Below are 17,163 nucleotides of genomic sequence, written 5' to 3'. Positions count from 1 at the left end.
TTACAGTGTTAATAGACACTGTTCAAAAGCATCAAAGGAAGTCTACTGAAGCGTTAGGTAAAGAGTTCCAATGATCAATTGAATGAGGAAAAAAGTGTTGGAACAGCTTCGTTCGTATGGATGGTAAGCACTTTCGAATTTCTTGTAGCCAAAGGTAGTACGAATAAGCACCTATGTGACTGCTAAACGACAGAGCCTTGCTTTGTACGATAGCACGCGCACTAAAAGTCAAGAAGAGGAACAGAGCTCAACAAGCAGAGTTACTCATAATCGACTTGAGAAACGAGAAAGCCAAGCCATGCCCAGCGCAAAAACTCCGCTTTGAGACACGGCGGGCGGCGTTTATATTTAGCGCAAGCTCAACGCCCCGAAGGCGTCAGCCGCCGGTGCTTACCGGCCAGATCGCAACGCATGGTGAAACGGCAGTACGCGAAGACGTGAATGCGAAATCTTGCGTATCTCGAAGGAATACTGCCTTTTCTAAGCGACACGGATCAATGACGCGCGCGCCTTGACGACGTGTGAACTTGTTTACTAACCAGTGAATTTACACACGGTAGATCAGGTTGTTATCAAGAAAAGAAAGATATTGGTCAGTTCTAAGAAACTAGAAAAAGATCTGGTTGTGAGTCGTCAATGATGATTACATTTATTCAGAGCGATGTCAGGTTAGGCGCTGTCTCTATCGCAAGTGTGGGACACTGGCAACACCAAAACCGAAAATGCGTCTACCCAAACGGCAATTCTCCGAGATCCAAACCTATTGAGATGCAAACTGTGCACCTGCGGTGAATTTGTTCTTTTTAATTACAGACTGTAATACAAAAATATACAACCGGCAAATCCTTCGTCCGCAACAGCTACCTGAACCTCTTCACCGACATTTAACTCAATGACAGAGCAAGTATTGTTGCAGAAAAAAGCTTTAAAACATAAATAGCACATAAACGCGCGGTAATATAGCCCATATTACAAACAAAAGCCCGTGACAAGGAAGGGCTCTAAGTGTTAGGTTGAGAAACTTCCGATCCAAGAGGCGGTGCGGCCCACCGATTTGATAGCGATGTCTAGGCCTACTTTATGAGGCGCCGCGAACAGGAAAACGCAAAGAGAAATTCTTTTCGAAGGTGAAGGAAAACGAAACCGATAAATACATAAGTTCATTGCACACAATGCCACGGCAAGCGCGTTGTCGTAACGTTACGAACGCGTTAAATGCAGTTAGATGGAGGAAAATGACTCACTTTCACCAGCCGCCTAGTCGCTGCCATTTTCGAATGATCCAGAAGCCGGCGACTCCTTGTGGTGCGCGTAGGAAACACACATTCTGAATAATCAGTCAAGATACCCGGCAGGGCACGCATCAGTCTCACCTTTTTGGTAAACTGTATTGAGAAACCAAATGATAGATATCACACTGATTGCTTTTTGATAAAAAAATATTAAGATATGAATCAAAATTAACTATGCGCCAAGCCAACGCTCTGACTCAAAATGTAGTACTACGATGTGCGGCCTATATGAGAACCTTCGTTATTTTATTCATTATGATGTACGGTGCGGCGTACCTTCAGCACAGCAGAAAAAGGAAAAGAAAAGAAGAGAATAGAAATTCAACAACAAATTCCGACAGTAGATGTGCCACATAAGCATTACAAAGGGGATCCGTGGTCCAAAGGGCGACGAGCCTCATACTTACATAGAACGCCCCCAACTCAGACTCACTCGTTGTTCGTGACGAATGGAAAAAAAAAAAAAAAAAAAGAACTGGGACCTGACTGCACTTTCTCCACGCCATCTTTTCACAGAATAGCGTTGCAAAAATCGGCTCTCCTATGAATCGTTCTTCACTGTTCGATGTATTTATTTCCGCGCCTTGCCAAGAAGAACGTCCCCAGACAACACAAAAAATCCTGTTGTTGTTCCGGAAACATCCGAACATCCTAGCTTTTTATTGGATCATTGTACTGAGAAGATCCACAACACAATGCCTGCGATGAATTTTAGCCCATTAGTGCCCACTGTACTAGAACTAATACACTTAGTTTCACATCCCTACTGTCCCTACCATCCCTACCTCTTGAACAGCTGAATATTTACTTTTGACTATTTCCGTTTCTTGTACCCAAAGGACGCGCACACACACCCTAACACAGGATTCAATCTACTGTTTAATCCATATCTAAAACGATCATGCGGATTCATGCCAGTGCCAGTTCCAGCAAAACTGAGGACTCGTGACGAATTGGGACGCGTACTCGCTTTTAATTTATTTCTTCTCGCCAGCTTTCTATATTTGCGTTGTACTTTTTACAGTTTTTAGCACATATGTTGAGCGTGCAAGAAACAAACTGTCGAAACTGCGGCTTTATTTCAAAGAACCAACCCCTATCACCTGCACCGCCTGTGGCCCGCGCTGCACCCGTCGCCCGGCTGCCCGTGGTGCGAGCACGAACGGGCTGATATGGCCCATATACTTTGGGAATGTCAACGACCTGAAGAAGGAGGACCAAGAGGAAGGGGGAAGATAACAGCAGGACCCTCTGAAGCGGGGCGCCTCGCTGAGAGGTGGCAAGCCGCCCTCCTCAGCGAGGCACCCGAGGACCAGGAGTGGGCCGTCCAGCGGGCCAGGGCCATTGCCGAGGATCTCGAAAGATTTTTCTCCGGCGATGGACCCCTGGCAGCCTAGCACCGGGCACCAACAGCCTTAACCGCAGGACAAATAAAGTTTATTCCTATCCTATCCTATTTCAAAGAACGGAACACGCATTCAAAGTTTGGTGTACTAGATATACAGTACAGTGAGCGTTAGCAGTTACAAATCGGCGCTTTTTCTTTAGTTGTGTTCCAGCATGGATACAAGAGTTTTTCTTCAAAAGGAAGCCGTTCTTTCGCTTGCGCGATGCTCTGGACGCAGTCGAGAGTGCAGCAAACGTAGAAGAGGACATTTTATATTGTGATTGTGCCGCCAGAACCAGCTGAAGATACAGACGAAGAGGAAGGTGACTACAACAACAACGATGCTTTCGCCCTGAACGACGTCTATAAGGCGTTCACAAACAGTTTTTATCTCCCAGCCGGACTTGTTTCTTGGTTTGTACTGGACGCGATTCCACGTACCACAAATTATTTTTATTCAAACTCTCCTAGATCAGTTAAACGTCCAAATCCGTGAGGCGAGTTTTGTTTGTTGCAACACCAATTCCATTTAAATTCAGTACGATGATATTTTCCCGTAAAAATGCGAAGGCACTATCTTACCGCATGCTAAGCTCTATCGTAAATGATTACGTTTTGCACGTTCTGATCACGACAGTTATTTGCCACTGACGCATTCCAAAATGAAGAGAAGTGTGGAATTGGAATATTTTCTCCTATTCTTGATTGGTCGTCCTCTCTTCGCCTCCCAGACTTCGTACCTGTCTTTCTAGCAGTAATTTTTAGCTGTAGTTCTAGCCCTCCGTAAACTAAATAAATCAACACGTTCCACAGTGGTCGTGACGGATTCTCTATCTCTGTGTTCCTCACTCACGGCTTCCGATAATTCCCTGGTTTTGCGAGCTTTCAGATCGTTAGCGACCCCTCACTTAGCTTTGATTAGATTGGGTTGGGTACCAGGGCATAAGGGCCTATTCCTAAACGAAATGGCTGATTCGTTGGCGAAAGCGTCCGTGAATGGCCCGGTCGTTCAAATCCTACCGGCTTCAGCTTTTATCATAGGGGCTATGGATTTCGGAGACACATCACGCGGCGTGAATTTCACGCCCCTTCTTTAACAAACTCCTCAGATTTTCAGCACTTGTCACATTATTGGAATAGTAAACTCGGTCAAACGCGAGCACTTGAAGTCGCTATCACTAGACTACGCCGCCGAACTCCATTTCTAAATTTTTTACCTGCACAGAGCTGGTCTGGTTCCCTCACTGAACTGTCCCTCTTGCGGGCAACATGAAACATTAGATCATTCTTTCATTGTCTGTCAAAGATAAGCTGAATTGCGAAAAAGAACCTTAGAAACACTGTTCCGCCTTCTTAGATCTGACTTAAATGTTCAAAATTTATTATCTTTGACGGCCGACGACACCGCCAGAGCAAAAGGGCTCGTGGCAGACGCCTAGGCAAGGTGAAGCCACCCTATTAACTTGTCAAACAAAAATTAGTTTTTACTTACCTATCAATAAAATTAACCTTGCTTCTTTCGGAGAATACTCGATCTTTGACCTGTAGCGCTCCGGAGATTTTTCCGACGCCCTTTCAGCGGCCATCGCGAACCGTGCTAGAGCGGTGTAGCAAATTATTGCTGCAGTGAACAATTAGGCTTTTAAAGCGTTCCACATCGTCAACGCATCACCAGCGCTAATGTTGTGGCGCCATCTGCTAAGTTGACATGAAACCACTTGTATGGCTCGGCACCGCTTCGGTAGTCGTAGCAGCATCAAAACAAACAAGTTATCTAAATCATAACGACAAATGATACCTAATGATTTGCCCTCAGCGTCAGATGAGACTAAGCGATGATGGATTTTACCACTTATTTCTTGCTGTCAGAGCGGAGAGCCAGTAACAAGAGCGAATTCAGATCGAAGCGAGTGGTTTGCGTTGCATGGCGTTGCCATGTTTCTACGTAATTACGGTGCATATTACAGTCACCGGGGGCAACCACCACAGTAATTCACGGAATACGACGTGCATGCGCAAAGGTCCTAACAGGCCACCTATCACTGTAACGTATTGTCACAAAAGAGCGCGTAATCCAAGCGCGCGCCTCGTGTCACGCAAGCCAGCGAAAGAACACGCCGGCCCCGCGGCAACTTAAACAGAGGGTGAGAGCACATGTTCCTTAAACAGCAACGCGAACGGCGCCTAGACGTCTAGAAAGAGCATCGACGAAGCGACGTTAACTGGAGGGAGAGAAAGAGCACACGCGCGCGCCGAGACAACTTCTCACCCGGCGAGTCGAGAGATTGCTACAGCGTGAGCGTGCGCCAACGGGATGAGTCATCACCCTCCCCCCCCTCGACGACGACCGACGGCGGCGGTCGAAGGTGCGAGAAGAGTCTAGAAGATTCCCAGGCTTTGGCCATGCTACGAGAGCACGACTCCGAAAGGAAGGTTCGAGAACGCCTGTGGAAGCTATATAACCGCCGTGCGAGGATCAGGAGTGGAGTTCAGTCCGCACCGGTGAAGTGATGTAACGTGAAGACCGAGCGTCTGCGGAAAAAGGGGATTCCCCGGCAAGCTAGTCGACGAGTTCATCGAGCGTCTGCATTTCCGGAAGAAGTTCCTTCTTCGAGATTTGCCCCGAGCTACGCCGAGATCATCCGACTCCAGGACCAGCACGGTGAATACGATTGGACACTTAGTGTTCCTATTCATTTTGTACTTTACGTGTTGACTCTTAGTGCTTGTCGTTACTTATTTTCCTGTGTTTTGTGAATACCCATCTGAATTGTATTGTGTTGTGTCTAGCCTAAGTGTGCATGTGTGTGTGTAACTGCCTTGTGTAAAGAATATATTTTGTTTGTTTCGACAACTCTGGGCTCTGACTCGGTCTTTGAACAACAACCGGCGTTCGCTGGCGCACCAGAGGGCCCATTCTTAATTGTCCTTGCTTTCGTGGGATTATTTTCGGAAGCTGATAAGTCGGCTTTGGAATTTGGTCCGGCGTCTGCGCCTCGTTCACAGGGTCTGTGACACGTATCATTTACCAAGTAAAATAAAAGTCTCAGTTTCGCTCGAAAGCCGAAGCATCAATTGCGATAGCAAATTTACTAGTAGAGTATACGGAGTGAGGGTAGTAGTTTTATGGGCTGCATAAACTTGGACACATTCGCTTACTAACTGAATTAACAAGCATGGTGTCAGCGCGCTCAAGCAAACACACCCGAAGACCGCAGACAAGCACTGTCAAAACGCTGGCGTGAGCAAGCGCAATCGCCGTTGGACTTTATACGGAACCTCAGGGCGACGACGACGATGACGGTGACGGCGATTGATTGCGCTTGGAGTGTGCATATAATTTCTATCGCAATCAAAATAAACGGAGTGGACGTACAAGACTTAACATCTAGTAGAACGTAGTAGTACAAACTTAAAATCTAGTAGAACGAAACACGTGAAAGTCAAAAATTTTTTTCCTTTCCTACCCTTTCGCGCGCCACAGCTAGCGTAAGATCGTACTTTGCTAAAATACAAACGCTGCTTCGCTCATGGTGCGATCACTTGTATTATTTCTGCACACTATAGACGAAAAAAAAGTGATACCAGCCGTCCGATATTGATGCTTGTGCTGTAGTTTCCATCCTTATATTATTTTGTATTAAAATGTAGAAAACGGGAAGGTGGGCCCCCTTAGGGCTGGCTCTCTAAAATTCCGCCAAAATGACTCTGTAGAGAATAACGAACAAAAAACACGATGAAGTGTACTGAATGCTGATGAATGAACGAAACGAATTTCCGGTGAGACTCTCTTGCATCGATGCAGTGGACGATTCCGTTCGACCCAACATTCGTGCAATATCCCTCTTTGTCAGTAGTTTTTGGGTAAAATATGCTTAGTATCCACTGTAAAGTAACATATTTTATGGAAAATATATTTATTGATCCGTATATGAAACGAACAGAGGCTAAATAATGAAGTCGGAAAAAGAGGGGAGAAGGTGGGATGGGGGAAGTGACCTACTTTATTTCGGTTTTCGTTCACCACCAAGGAAGACAGTCGGTCAAGGAGGAAGAGCGCCGCGATATTACGTCTTCTTTTTCTTTTTGTCGTGGCGATGAAAACACATGCACTCGTGCAGCACAAATGAATGTATATTTTGCTAACAAATTGCATACCAACTGCTAAGCATTGTCACAAAACACATTGAAAAACAAAACAGAAACAAACACAAACAAAGTAAGCGAGAATCCCTAACCCCGCATAAAAGCCAAGTTCTACAAATCGCACACGTTGGTCAGCGGAGAACCGTTTCTCGAGGACGGTGGCCCTGTGCCGACAAGCTTTTCCGCCGAAGAGCTACCGTGGACATCTGCGCCACTGGTCAGCTGGAAGGCGGGCGCAATTCACGGTACACAGCGCCAAGCAGGAATGGCTTGCTGTCGCTCGTGCAGGAAGACCGGTCGTCCTGCTCCACGTTGAGCACGGCGATCCCCGCGAGGCGTTTCTTCTTTACCAGCTCTGTCTGCGCACAAGAGGAAGTTGCGCGCATTATAAACTTTGGCTCCTTAATCGCAGATGCTCAGACAGCCATATACTCTTTCGCGAAGTCCCCGTTAATTTATTAACCTCGGGACCTTCTGTGTGTGCACAAGTTTGCCCTCTTTTTCATTATATGCGATAAACTTGAATTTAGTTATGGTAAATGTTTGTCATTTTCCAGATCCAGGGCAGCGTCAGGAAACTGGAGAGGAGGATGTACAGATGTCCCTTATTGAAAAATACCGTGAATGGGTGGGGGCACACTGCATCACGTTTTATCACCGCTGAAGTGCCAGCATGTCTCGGCGGGTGTTTGAGGGATCTCAGCCCCCCTACCCCTCTCTGGATCCGCCACGCCGCCAGTGGTTCGAGAACACCAAATGAAATGTACATCTACTTTCGTTTGAGCGTGCTTGCAAGCACACACGGGAATTAAGGCGCTTAGGTCCAGCCCGCATAAACAATTGAATTATTAATAAATAAATAATTATTTAATTAATTAATTCATTTGTCCTTAAGAAAATGCTTATTCACAGGGACGACCCGAGGCCTAAGAGGCCAAAGGGTAATCAGGTGAAGAGAATACCGGCATGATATAGCGAAGACCAGCGAAGCAATAATTTTGCTTTTATATACCGCACAAAGCGTCGAATGACTGGCTAATCTCTGAATGTATGTATGTATGTATGTATGTATGTATGTAGATGTATGTATGTAGGTATGTATGTATGTATGTAGGTATGTATGTATGTATGGTATGTATGTATGTATGTATGTATGTATGTATGTATGTATGTATGTATGTAGTGTATGTATGTATGTATGTATGTATGTATGTAGTATGTATGTATGTATGTATGTATGTATGTATGTATGTATGTCAGGTCAGGTGCTTGGACTTAGGCTCACGGGCTCGGATAGCTTGTAGGGGTAGCGGCCCTCGCTTCACGAGGCCCCGCGAGGCTCGCGCTGGGCGTTGCTCGTGCAGGTGTCCTCGAAGATGGAACCAAGCGCGATGGTTGCCTTGGTGGCTTGCGCGTAGGTAGGGCCGTGCATTGAAAGACCAACTTGCCGTTGTCGGAGGGAAGCCTCTCCAGCTGGTTGATGGCGATCTTGGAGACCTTAACGGGGACGTCGTTCTTCACGGTGCTTAGGGTAGGGCGGTTGTTGAAGTTCTCCAGGAGACGGTCGTGTACGGTCCAGGTGATTGTGGCGTAGTACGTGTACAGGCGCGAGAGCTGTGGGCCCCTCCCTGGGTAGGGGGGGGGGGGGTTACCAGTGTGCGGGAATGCGCGCTCAGTGGGCAGCGCATCGATGCATCACTCGAGGTTGAGCCGCGCAGGCCGGGTTGTAACCACCTTTGCAGGCTGCAGGGTTGTTCGAAACTAATCCCCCGACGGGGACGGCGGGGTTAGCGGAGCTTCTCCCAAGCGAGCACCCCTGAAGAAAGCCGGGCGTCTGGCCGGGGGTCGCTTGTGCTCGATTTGTATTCCGGTGGGTAACCGGTGGCCGCCTGGATTCGAACCCGCGACCTCCCGCAGCCGAGGCGGACACTCAACGACGAGCTGCGGTGACTTACGGCGCTGCAGCTTGCCAATATCGAACGCGGTGCCGGATCGTTGGTGGGACTAGTGAGGCTTAGCTGCTGCACGGGCGCCCGGTGGAACGGTCCCTCGAGTAGAGCCCACTGACGGTCCGCATCGTAAGGGGCCGCGGGCTGTTGGCGTTCCCGAGCCGAAACTGGTCCTCGTAGAAGTCGCCTGAACCATCGTATGTATGTATGTATGTATGTATGTATGTATGTATGTATGTATGTATGTATGTATGTATGTATGTATGTATGTATGTATGTATGTATGTATGTATGTATGTATGTATGTATGTATGTATGTATGTATGTATGTATGTATGTGTATGTGCACGATATATGTCCTCGCAAGAGTTTTCATGTGGCTTGTAATACTGGTTGATTCGCGAGGCAGTGCAAAGTCAGAGCGCCCACATGCCTCATAGCGTTAGCAGAGCGACCTAACCAATAAGTGTTCTCAGCAGCATATCTCAGCAGGCCTACCGGAATCTGTCGATTTTACTTTGATAATCATGATCCGATGACTTCCGCCATATTTTTTTATTTGTTTAGCCGCACTGACGAATCAAACCCATAGTTGGGTCTTCGTCTACCTTTTAGCGCGATAAGTATAGATGTCAGGACTCAAGTGCGTACCTTGAGCTTCACGGACCTCGCACTCTCGAAGCCAATCCACCCACGACTGCCGTCGGATGCAGCGTCGCATTTGGTCTTGTTCTCAAATGCCAGTTTCCAATACGTGCCAGATGCATGCAGCTTTCGGCAGAGCTGCGTACAATGCAATAACGAGATCGCATACTGGCATCAAGCAGCAAGTAATTTCTATTACCGCTGTTGTCATCCGTAAAGCTCTCTGTTCTCCGGTTTTATATTTTTCGAAAGTCCAGGAAGGTGGCAGTTGTAAATGCGTTGTTATTTTATATAGGAAACGCGGGTGTCATGGCGGTAGTGGTGGGCGAATCGGTGTTTTTCTAAATATATACTATACGAGAATTCGAATCTTTCCGGGTTATTTTTCCCAAAGGTTATACTTAAGCAATAATGAACATTCGTACCATGCGACACGTAATGCACTTTCTTTCGAAAAACAAAAACAAAATATTGCGAAATTTGTTCCATATGACCATTTTCTAATTATAGGGGTGTTCTCTTTGTTAATTTCTCGCCAAACTTTGCTTTATTACATCCTAACAAAGACAATTACCAATTTCGGCATGCTAAACTTAGGGCTACCTTAGTAACGGGTGTCTATTATACCATTGTGTACTGTTCCATATGAGGCATTAAAGTGACATATTTCGAAATTGTTGCATGAAGGCAATACGTTTCTGCACACATGCATAAACATTGGTAATTGCTGCATTTACAACGCCGTATCTTGTTGAAAATAATTTATAAACTTATAAAGCCGTTTAGAAGCCAGAAGCACGAAGTTTAGGCAAATCCATGTACTTTCCAAGCATGCTGGCCGAACCTCCGAACTTACAGCTCTCGTAGACTGAAGCGCCAGAGTTGCGATTTCCGTAAGAAACTTTGTTTACTTAAGAAGGTAAGTCATAAACTCATCTTTACCTAGTGCATTCTTTTCGAAGAGTTTTTCGGTGATGTTCTCTAACCTGTTAATTCAAGCGTAATAAATTATTTCCGAGTGAACACGCTGTTGTCATCGATCGCTCCCTCGAGTTTGAACCGGACCCTGGTTGTCGCCTTGTCACGCGGAAACCTGAACAATATTCTTGGGTGCCGGAAGATGTGCATGTGAATGAATGGTAAATGAAATTCAAGAAACTTGAAACTTGAAACAGCGGTGCGTGGTGTTCCGAGGCGTATCGCCCGTTGGCATCCCCCTATATTTCTACAAGCTGTACTCTACCATTTTGTCGCCACGTCGTTACGCCATTACATTTCAGTAATGAGGAACGTCAGCTATACTTTCTTACGAAACAACCCTTTAACTTACACTTTCTCAATTCATTTTTGCGCATATCGTCACAGTCCTAGATGAATATGGGTCGACGTGATTGTAAGCATGTTTTTTTTTTGGCGAGACATTAGTTTCGTGCAACGGGGGTCATGACTTCGGAAACTTCTTTTTTTCGCGTTGCACGCACACGTCACGTCTTGAAATTACAGCAAATGCTCCGAGATCGAACGTCTTCCTTTGGCCTGACATTATGAATATGATCAAGGGTTGTATTCCTGCAGGCTTATATATAGTTGCCTATATCCACTCCTAGTTCTTTCGCATTTTCTGCGTGGTTCGTAAGATGCGCTTGGTTCTTGTAAGTTTTCGTATACGTACGCTGACGAGGGGTTCGTCATCGGGGATGGGGCTGGAAACGAGGTCGCCGAGTTTCGTTGCGTGGGCGTCTAAAAAGTTGTACCTCTTGCCGACTGTCGACACGGTCGGCAACAGCTTCTCGAAGACTTGTCGCGCTCCTTTCTGGACGATGTTCAGGACATCCACCTGGCGAGAAAGGCGGTCGCGACCGGAGGGTCTCTCAATATGGGCGCCTTAATAGACCCACAAGGGATCAATCAAATGCATTGCACCTCGCGGGATCTAGTCGGAAGACAGCGCACATGGTGTCGCTTTCGCCGACTGCGCTTGACAACTATTCGCTGTGATCCCCGCCTGTGGAGTATTAGGATTTTCTTTGACAGATTTGAATTTCCAGAAGTCATGCCTGATCCGAGCGTTCGCTGCTCCACAACGACGAGCGGGAGCACTGGCGGATCCACGAGAGGCCTAACACCACCTTTCTCCTCCCCTCACCGCTTTCTAGACATGCCGTCAATTCTGACAGTTGATATATGTCTTGGTGTAAATGTGGCGCTAAAGAAATTCATGCGCTGAAAAAATTAGGTCCATATACCCATATACCCATATACCCATCCCATGGTACTCTGAATCCGCCCCTAAGTGGAATTCGCTGTCAATTTTTAGAGCGAAACTGTATATGATGAGGATACATGTATTTCTTCGTCTCCGTCGTGAACCAGAAAAACAAAAAAGAACCAGAAAGCTCGCCATAGTGCACGGCGTTCGCCGACAGCGCTTCCCGATAAACGTTACGGTTACATAAGCTGCAGTTGCCGGGAAGCGTGAGAAGCAGTCGGGGATCTTTGAATGCTAGCGCGTTCCACTCTTAAAGGCGGAGCTTATAAGCGTCCTCCAAATTTTATATCAAAATAATTATTCAATAATCATGAGCGTAATGCTTGTGTGGATTCATCTGATTTTCAAAACCATTGCTCACCAGGTTCTTGTCAATTGCATCAATGGTGCCGCCTGCCTCGTACATGCATGGTGGGAACGCTTTTCCTTGGACAATGAAGTTGTGCGTTTCCACTACGATGAAGTCCACGTATCTGCATTACGAACGCAGCACGCGTCAGTCCAGACGGTGAATGTTCTCCGTTCGAAGAGCCTCTCGAATGCGGCTACAGGTAGAGTCACAGTCAAACATTTGTCAGCAGAACCACGACCGCTCGATCGAAATGCACAATACCTTGTGCGTTTTGATCAAGTGGCCGTGACAAAGCATGACAAGTCATTCAGAACTGAATAGGCCTAGCATTTATTTAAATCCTGGAATTAATCATGTGAAAGTGCTACTGGCGCAATTTACCACACAGTGCCATTGTACTTTTATAACGTCCGTAGGTGCAAGTTACAGGGAATAATACGCTAATGCTTCTCCCAAGCCCTAATTGTGGGTATTTACAAAGACCTGATATAAGATGCCTTTCACTTTTTCCCCTTACTATAGACTATAGAGACTCATTTTATGCCAGAGAAGATACCAATGCACATGTGGGAAAAAGACATGCAGTAAAATCCTGAGACCAGGAGTTCTTCATTCCCATGTAGATGTGAAGTTGATCCACAAATCAGAAAGTTACGATGTAATAAAATCTTGTAAAAATAGAGCGAATAAGGCTCTGACAAATGAATATTGAAAAAAAAATTGAATTGACTGCAAGCGTAAAATAATATTTGGTCGTTAATAACACAGGTTATGAATTTCAGTGGAGCTGATCTCGTTGGTTGTCAGAAGGTCTCACCATTCGCATAAACTGATTTAGCACTACATAGTATTTGTTCCCCATACCTTCTTTTATTGTAATGAGACGAAGCCCATACATCTGTACCGTGATATATCACACCGTAGTATCTACACTCTTAAAGGTCAACTGCAACCAAGGAGGTTTGAGTGCAACGAAACTTCATTTTGGCTGTATTGGTTATCAGTCCTACTGCTGCCAAAGCTGCAGGGCTGGTAATTCTTCATTTTGCTTTTATTAACAACCTTTCATTTGCACGTAAGCAGACGACACAGCAGCTTGGCGATTAGCGGATATGCCGTAGATTTCAGAGCATGGCCTCCGAGACTTGCGGCCCTTCGCGGGCGCCACGTAATCACGGGGGCCTGCATGGATGCCCAGGTGCCGGCGTTGTCTTGATCCTTTATTGCGATAGCAATTATATGAACACTTCAACCGGATTTCTGCCGTCGGCGTCGCCGTCGCCGTCGCCGTCGGCGTCGCCGTGAGGTTCCGTATAGATAAAATCTTCGCCGCGCGCCGTATGCCCCAGCGGAAGCGTGCGGGGACGCGCGCTATCACGGAGAGCGAACGCACTCAATCTCCCACGCGCAAGCAAGGAAGCGGAAAGCCAGCGCCGGAGGAAGCAGGGGGGGGCACTTCTCTGCCAACAACCGCGCTCGTCGCTCGTCCGCACAGTCTCTTATCTCTCCCACGCGCAAGCAAGGAAGCGGTAAGCCAGCGCCGGAGGGAGCGGGGGGGGGGGGGGGGGGGGGGGGCGGCGCACTTCTACGCTGCCAACAACCGCGATCGTCGCTCGCTCGCACCGTCTCTTATCTCCACACGGCTCTGACCTTTATATGCTCAGTTTCCGTTGAAGCGATAGACCGCACGTACGTTCGCCGCTGCGGCGTATCCGCTTGCTGCCAGAGTTTTGACGGTCGTTGTCTGCAGTCATTCAGTGTGAGCTATTCATGTTTGTTTGTGCGCGCTCACACCACGCTTGTTCATTCAGTTAGTAATAGTCGGGCCACATTTTCCAACGCACGCTACACATACAATGCTGCCCGGATCGGCAGTGCAGCGCTACAGATGTGTCCCTTCGCACGCGCTGCCCACGGGAAGCGCTTCTCATCAACACCACCGTTTCACACGCGCCTTCTCGTGGTCATCGAGTCTCTCGTCATGTCGGTCTACTTACGCCGCAGCACACCTGCTTACTTAATCAGCTCATGTTTACTACAATTCATATTGCTACCAAAGTCGCTCACCTTACTTCGTATGACATTGCTGTTTTGCTATCGCATTCATTGCTTCGCCCTTAGGGCGAAACTGTGACATTTTTTTTTCAACTTGGTTACTAAAAACGTCTATATTTTTTACAGAGCTTTTCGCGACGCATTCACTCGTATTTGGAATGCAAAAGACTGTAGGGAGGCTATCTACACTATCTGAAACTAGGCTTTTTAAGTGGTCCGACATTTCTTTTTCGACGAAACTTACGTTTATTCCAAAATACTTGGCCCTCTTGCCGAAAGATGAAATGCGCTTTTAGGCGACTGACATCAAGTAGAATTTATGTGCGCTGTGGATTATTGTGCCACTAATGAGGATATACTTTTTTCATGCGTCTATACCAAAGGGTGCTTTGCATTAAAGGTAAAGCGAAAGAACCCAATGGTATCAGTCATTACCACATTTCAAATGGGATGGTGATAAAATTATAATTATTATTTTAATCAGTTTACCTTATTTCGCATAAAGGCGCGTATGTTTGAGTCCCATCGATTTTTGTCTAAATGTGATGATTGATTGCGCAGTAAGAAAAACGAGAAGCAAACACTATATTCCACTTAAAGGTATACAAACCTATACATCAGGAGGAAATTGTAGAATTGAATATAGGCTGGCAATATGTGAGCCACTATCTGGAAGTTCGATTTGGCGATGTCCTTGTGCAGAGCCTGCAACGTCAAGAAAAAGAAAGTGTTAGCATCATTTACCCGGTTGCGGATCGAGTGGCCGTTAATGACATGCAACGCACGTAGAAGTGCGTCAATATCATGTTTCTCTGTTAAGTGTTTTCGGTTAGTGCACCTTAATATATACAAAGACGCGATTTCACTTGTTGATCTCCAAAGAAGCATGTTTGGCTCGTAAGTCGAGATTCAAAGCACGTCGTAGGTCGACTTATACACCTACATGGAGTCGCATGCCAAGCCGGAGGCTGGGCTAACCTCCTCCAGATATTATTTCTCTCTCCCTCCGAATGAGGCAACAAAAAATGGCGCGCGCGTGACGTCACGTCAGTGCTCCCTATATGACACGCAGCGAAGCCGCAGTGATGCCTTGATATTATAGCTTCCGTCACTTATCAGCACAGCTGGCACTCATGTTTTACGGGAGGCGCCACGGATTCCTATAGGGCGTCTTAATTCAGCGGCTCGCCTCGTAGAGGACGATCTCCTTGGTCGCGTCCGCCGCACCCGTCCTGGCGATCACGACGCCGTCCCAGCCGTTGGGGGCGCTGTAGTGTTCGCGCAGCGTCTGTACGAGCTGAGTGATCTGCTGGTCCGCCGCTGTGGTGAAATGCGCCGTCCCCTGGAACCGCAGTCCCACCAGGAGTTTCAGGCGCGACACCCGCTTCAGCGCTAACCAGTCGCCGATGGTGTCGCCTGCACACGTCATGCGAACAACACACTTAAAACACTTTGGCGGGCCAGTTGGTTACAATCCATGATAGAACGCGCAAGCGCGAGCGAACGAGGATGCAGAAAGAAACACAAACACAGAGAAGTGCTGTCTCTGTGTGTCTGTTCCGTTCTACGTCATCGTTCAGTCGCGCTTACACGTTCAGACACGAACAGCCCAGCTTGGCGAAGTACGAGTGCTTTGAAGACCGCGACTCTTCTCTTCGCTGCTCCCTACACTGAGCAATATTCTGCACCAAGCAACTTGCGAAAAATCTAACCCGGAGGCACTGATAGTGGCGATGTGGGCTTGTTGGTAGTTCATCTTGAAACAATCGAGCGAGTTGTAGCGCGGACAAGGAACGAGGATACGAGAAACAAGGACACGAGGTACAAGAAGACAACGTACAAGTACTTGCTCGCTTCAAGATAACTCGAAGGATTTACCCCGGACTTGCTGGTTTCAAGATAACTCGAAGGATTTGCCCCGTACTTAGAGAAAATTTGCGCCTGTAGAATTCGTCGAAAACTTATTCGACCTACAGTGAAACTGAGAGCAGCGCCGTCGCATTGTCGTGACGTCACTCTCCGGAGCTTCTGGCACCCTAGGGTATGTTTAGATAATTGCATTCACAGGGGGGGTGTACCGAATATCTTACCAAAATTTCGCTGTAACATTGCCAGATGACTCCATGCATAGAAATCGAGCTGTTTTTTTTTTTTTTTCAGAAAGAAAACCCGAAACTAAGACAAGTTGTAAAACGTGGCTTACGCAATTGCACGAAGTTCAAACTTTGAAAGGATATAAAATATATTTTACGCGTCCACACGTTTTGTATAACTATAGGCAACAATATAAACGATAAATTTAGTTTATTACAAATACAAGCAACATCAATAAAAATGTTAATTTTCATGACCCTTCAAAGGACAGCCCGTATATGGGCGTTTGTAGATGTTTCTGATCATTTTCTTTTGTTTTAACGGGGTTTTAAGAATCCACCTAGTGGACTGTCGATTTCGGCCGCTGCTGATTGGCTGCAGCTGCACGAGTGAGGAGGAGACAGGTGCCCAGTCAGTCTCTTTCTCGCTCGTGCAGCCGCAACCAATCAACGACAGCCGAAATGGACTCTTACAGAACGCCCCCTTCCCCTTTCTCTCCCCCCCCCCCCCCCTTATCTCGCTTAGAAAATTAAAGAGCTTCCCTTTGAGTTATAATTTGTGTCTTTCCTGATTTCGTTTTTACCTCTTAGGTAGTTACTCATAGCAGGTTTCTTTTCCATTGCTGCCACCCAGGAGATTGTCTCAGCATCTCTGGCTTGCGTTTGACGTGCTTTGTTGCCATGCTGCTAGCTATGCCCGACAAATATTTGCTGGTCAACTTCCTAGTCCCTTTCCTCCATTGTGAGGCAATGTCTTTACTGTACAAACACATGAACACTGTCGCTACTCATTTCTTTCCTTCATATTCTTCAGTGTTCCTTAGAAATCAATTTTACTCTGAGCTTCCCTTATTTCAAAACTTGCCCAGTCCGTATCACCCTGCACAGCTTCATTAGTAATCTTCCCGTGAGCACCCGATGCGAGGCGTCCCACTGACATTTGGTTGCCATTGAATCCTGATTGTACCCCTGACT

General features: G+C 46.7%; 1 protein-coding gene across 1 annotated transcript in view; it reads right to left on the bottom strand.

Annotated features, from left to right (window-relative positions):
• LOC119446138 (ubiquitin-conjugating enzyme E2 L3) overlaps positions 1-1,376 on the bottom strand; it is a 28,433-nt gene extending 27,057 nt beyond the window's left edge. Inside the window, exon 1 of the mRNA XM_037710497.2 lies at positions 1,245-1,376. Coding sequence (XP_037566425.2) covers positions 1,245-1,364 — 120 coding nt within the window. The 5' untranslated portion in view covers positions 1,365-1,376. The remainder of the gene's footprint in view (positions 1-1,244) is intronic.
• Between the last annotated feature and the right edge of the window lie 15,787 nt (positions 1,377-17,163).

The sequence above is a fragment of the Dermacentor silvarum genome, chromosome 3, assembly GCF_013339745.2.
Source record: "Dermacentor silvarum isolate Dsil-2018 chromosome 3, BIME_Dsil_1.4, whole genome shotgun sequence".
Classification (NCBI taxonomy): Eukaryota; Metazoa; Arthropoda; class Arachnida; order Ixodida; family Ixodidae; genus Dermacentor; species Dermacentor silvarum.
Note: the sequence above shows the minus strand (reverse complement) of the source record. Positions and strands in the feature narration are given on the sequence as shown.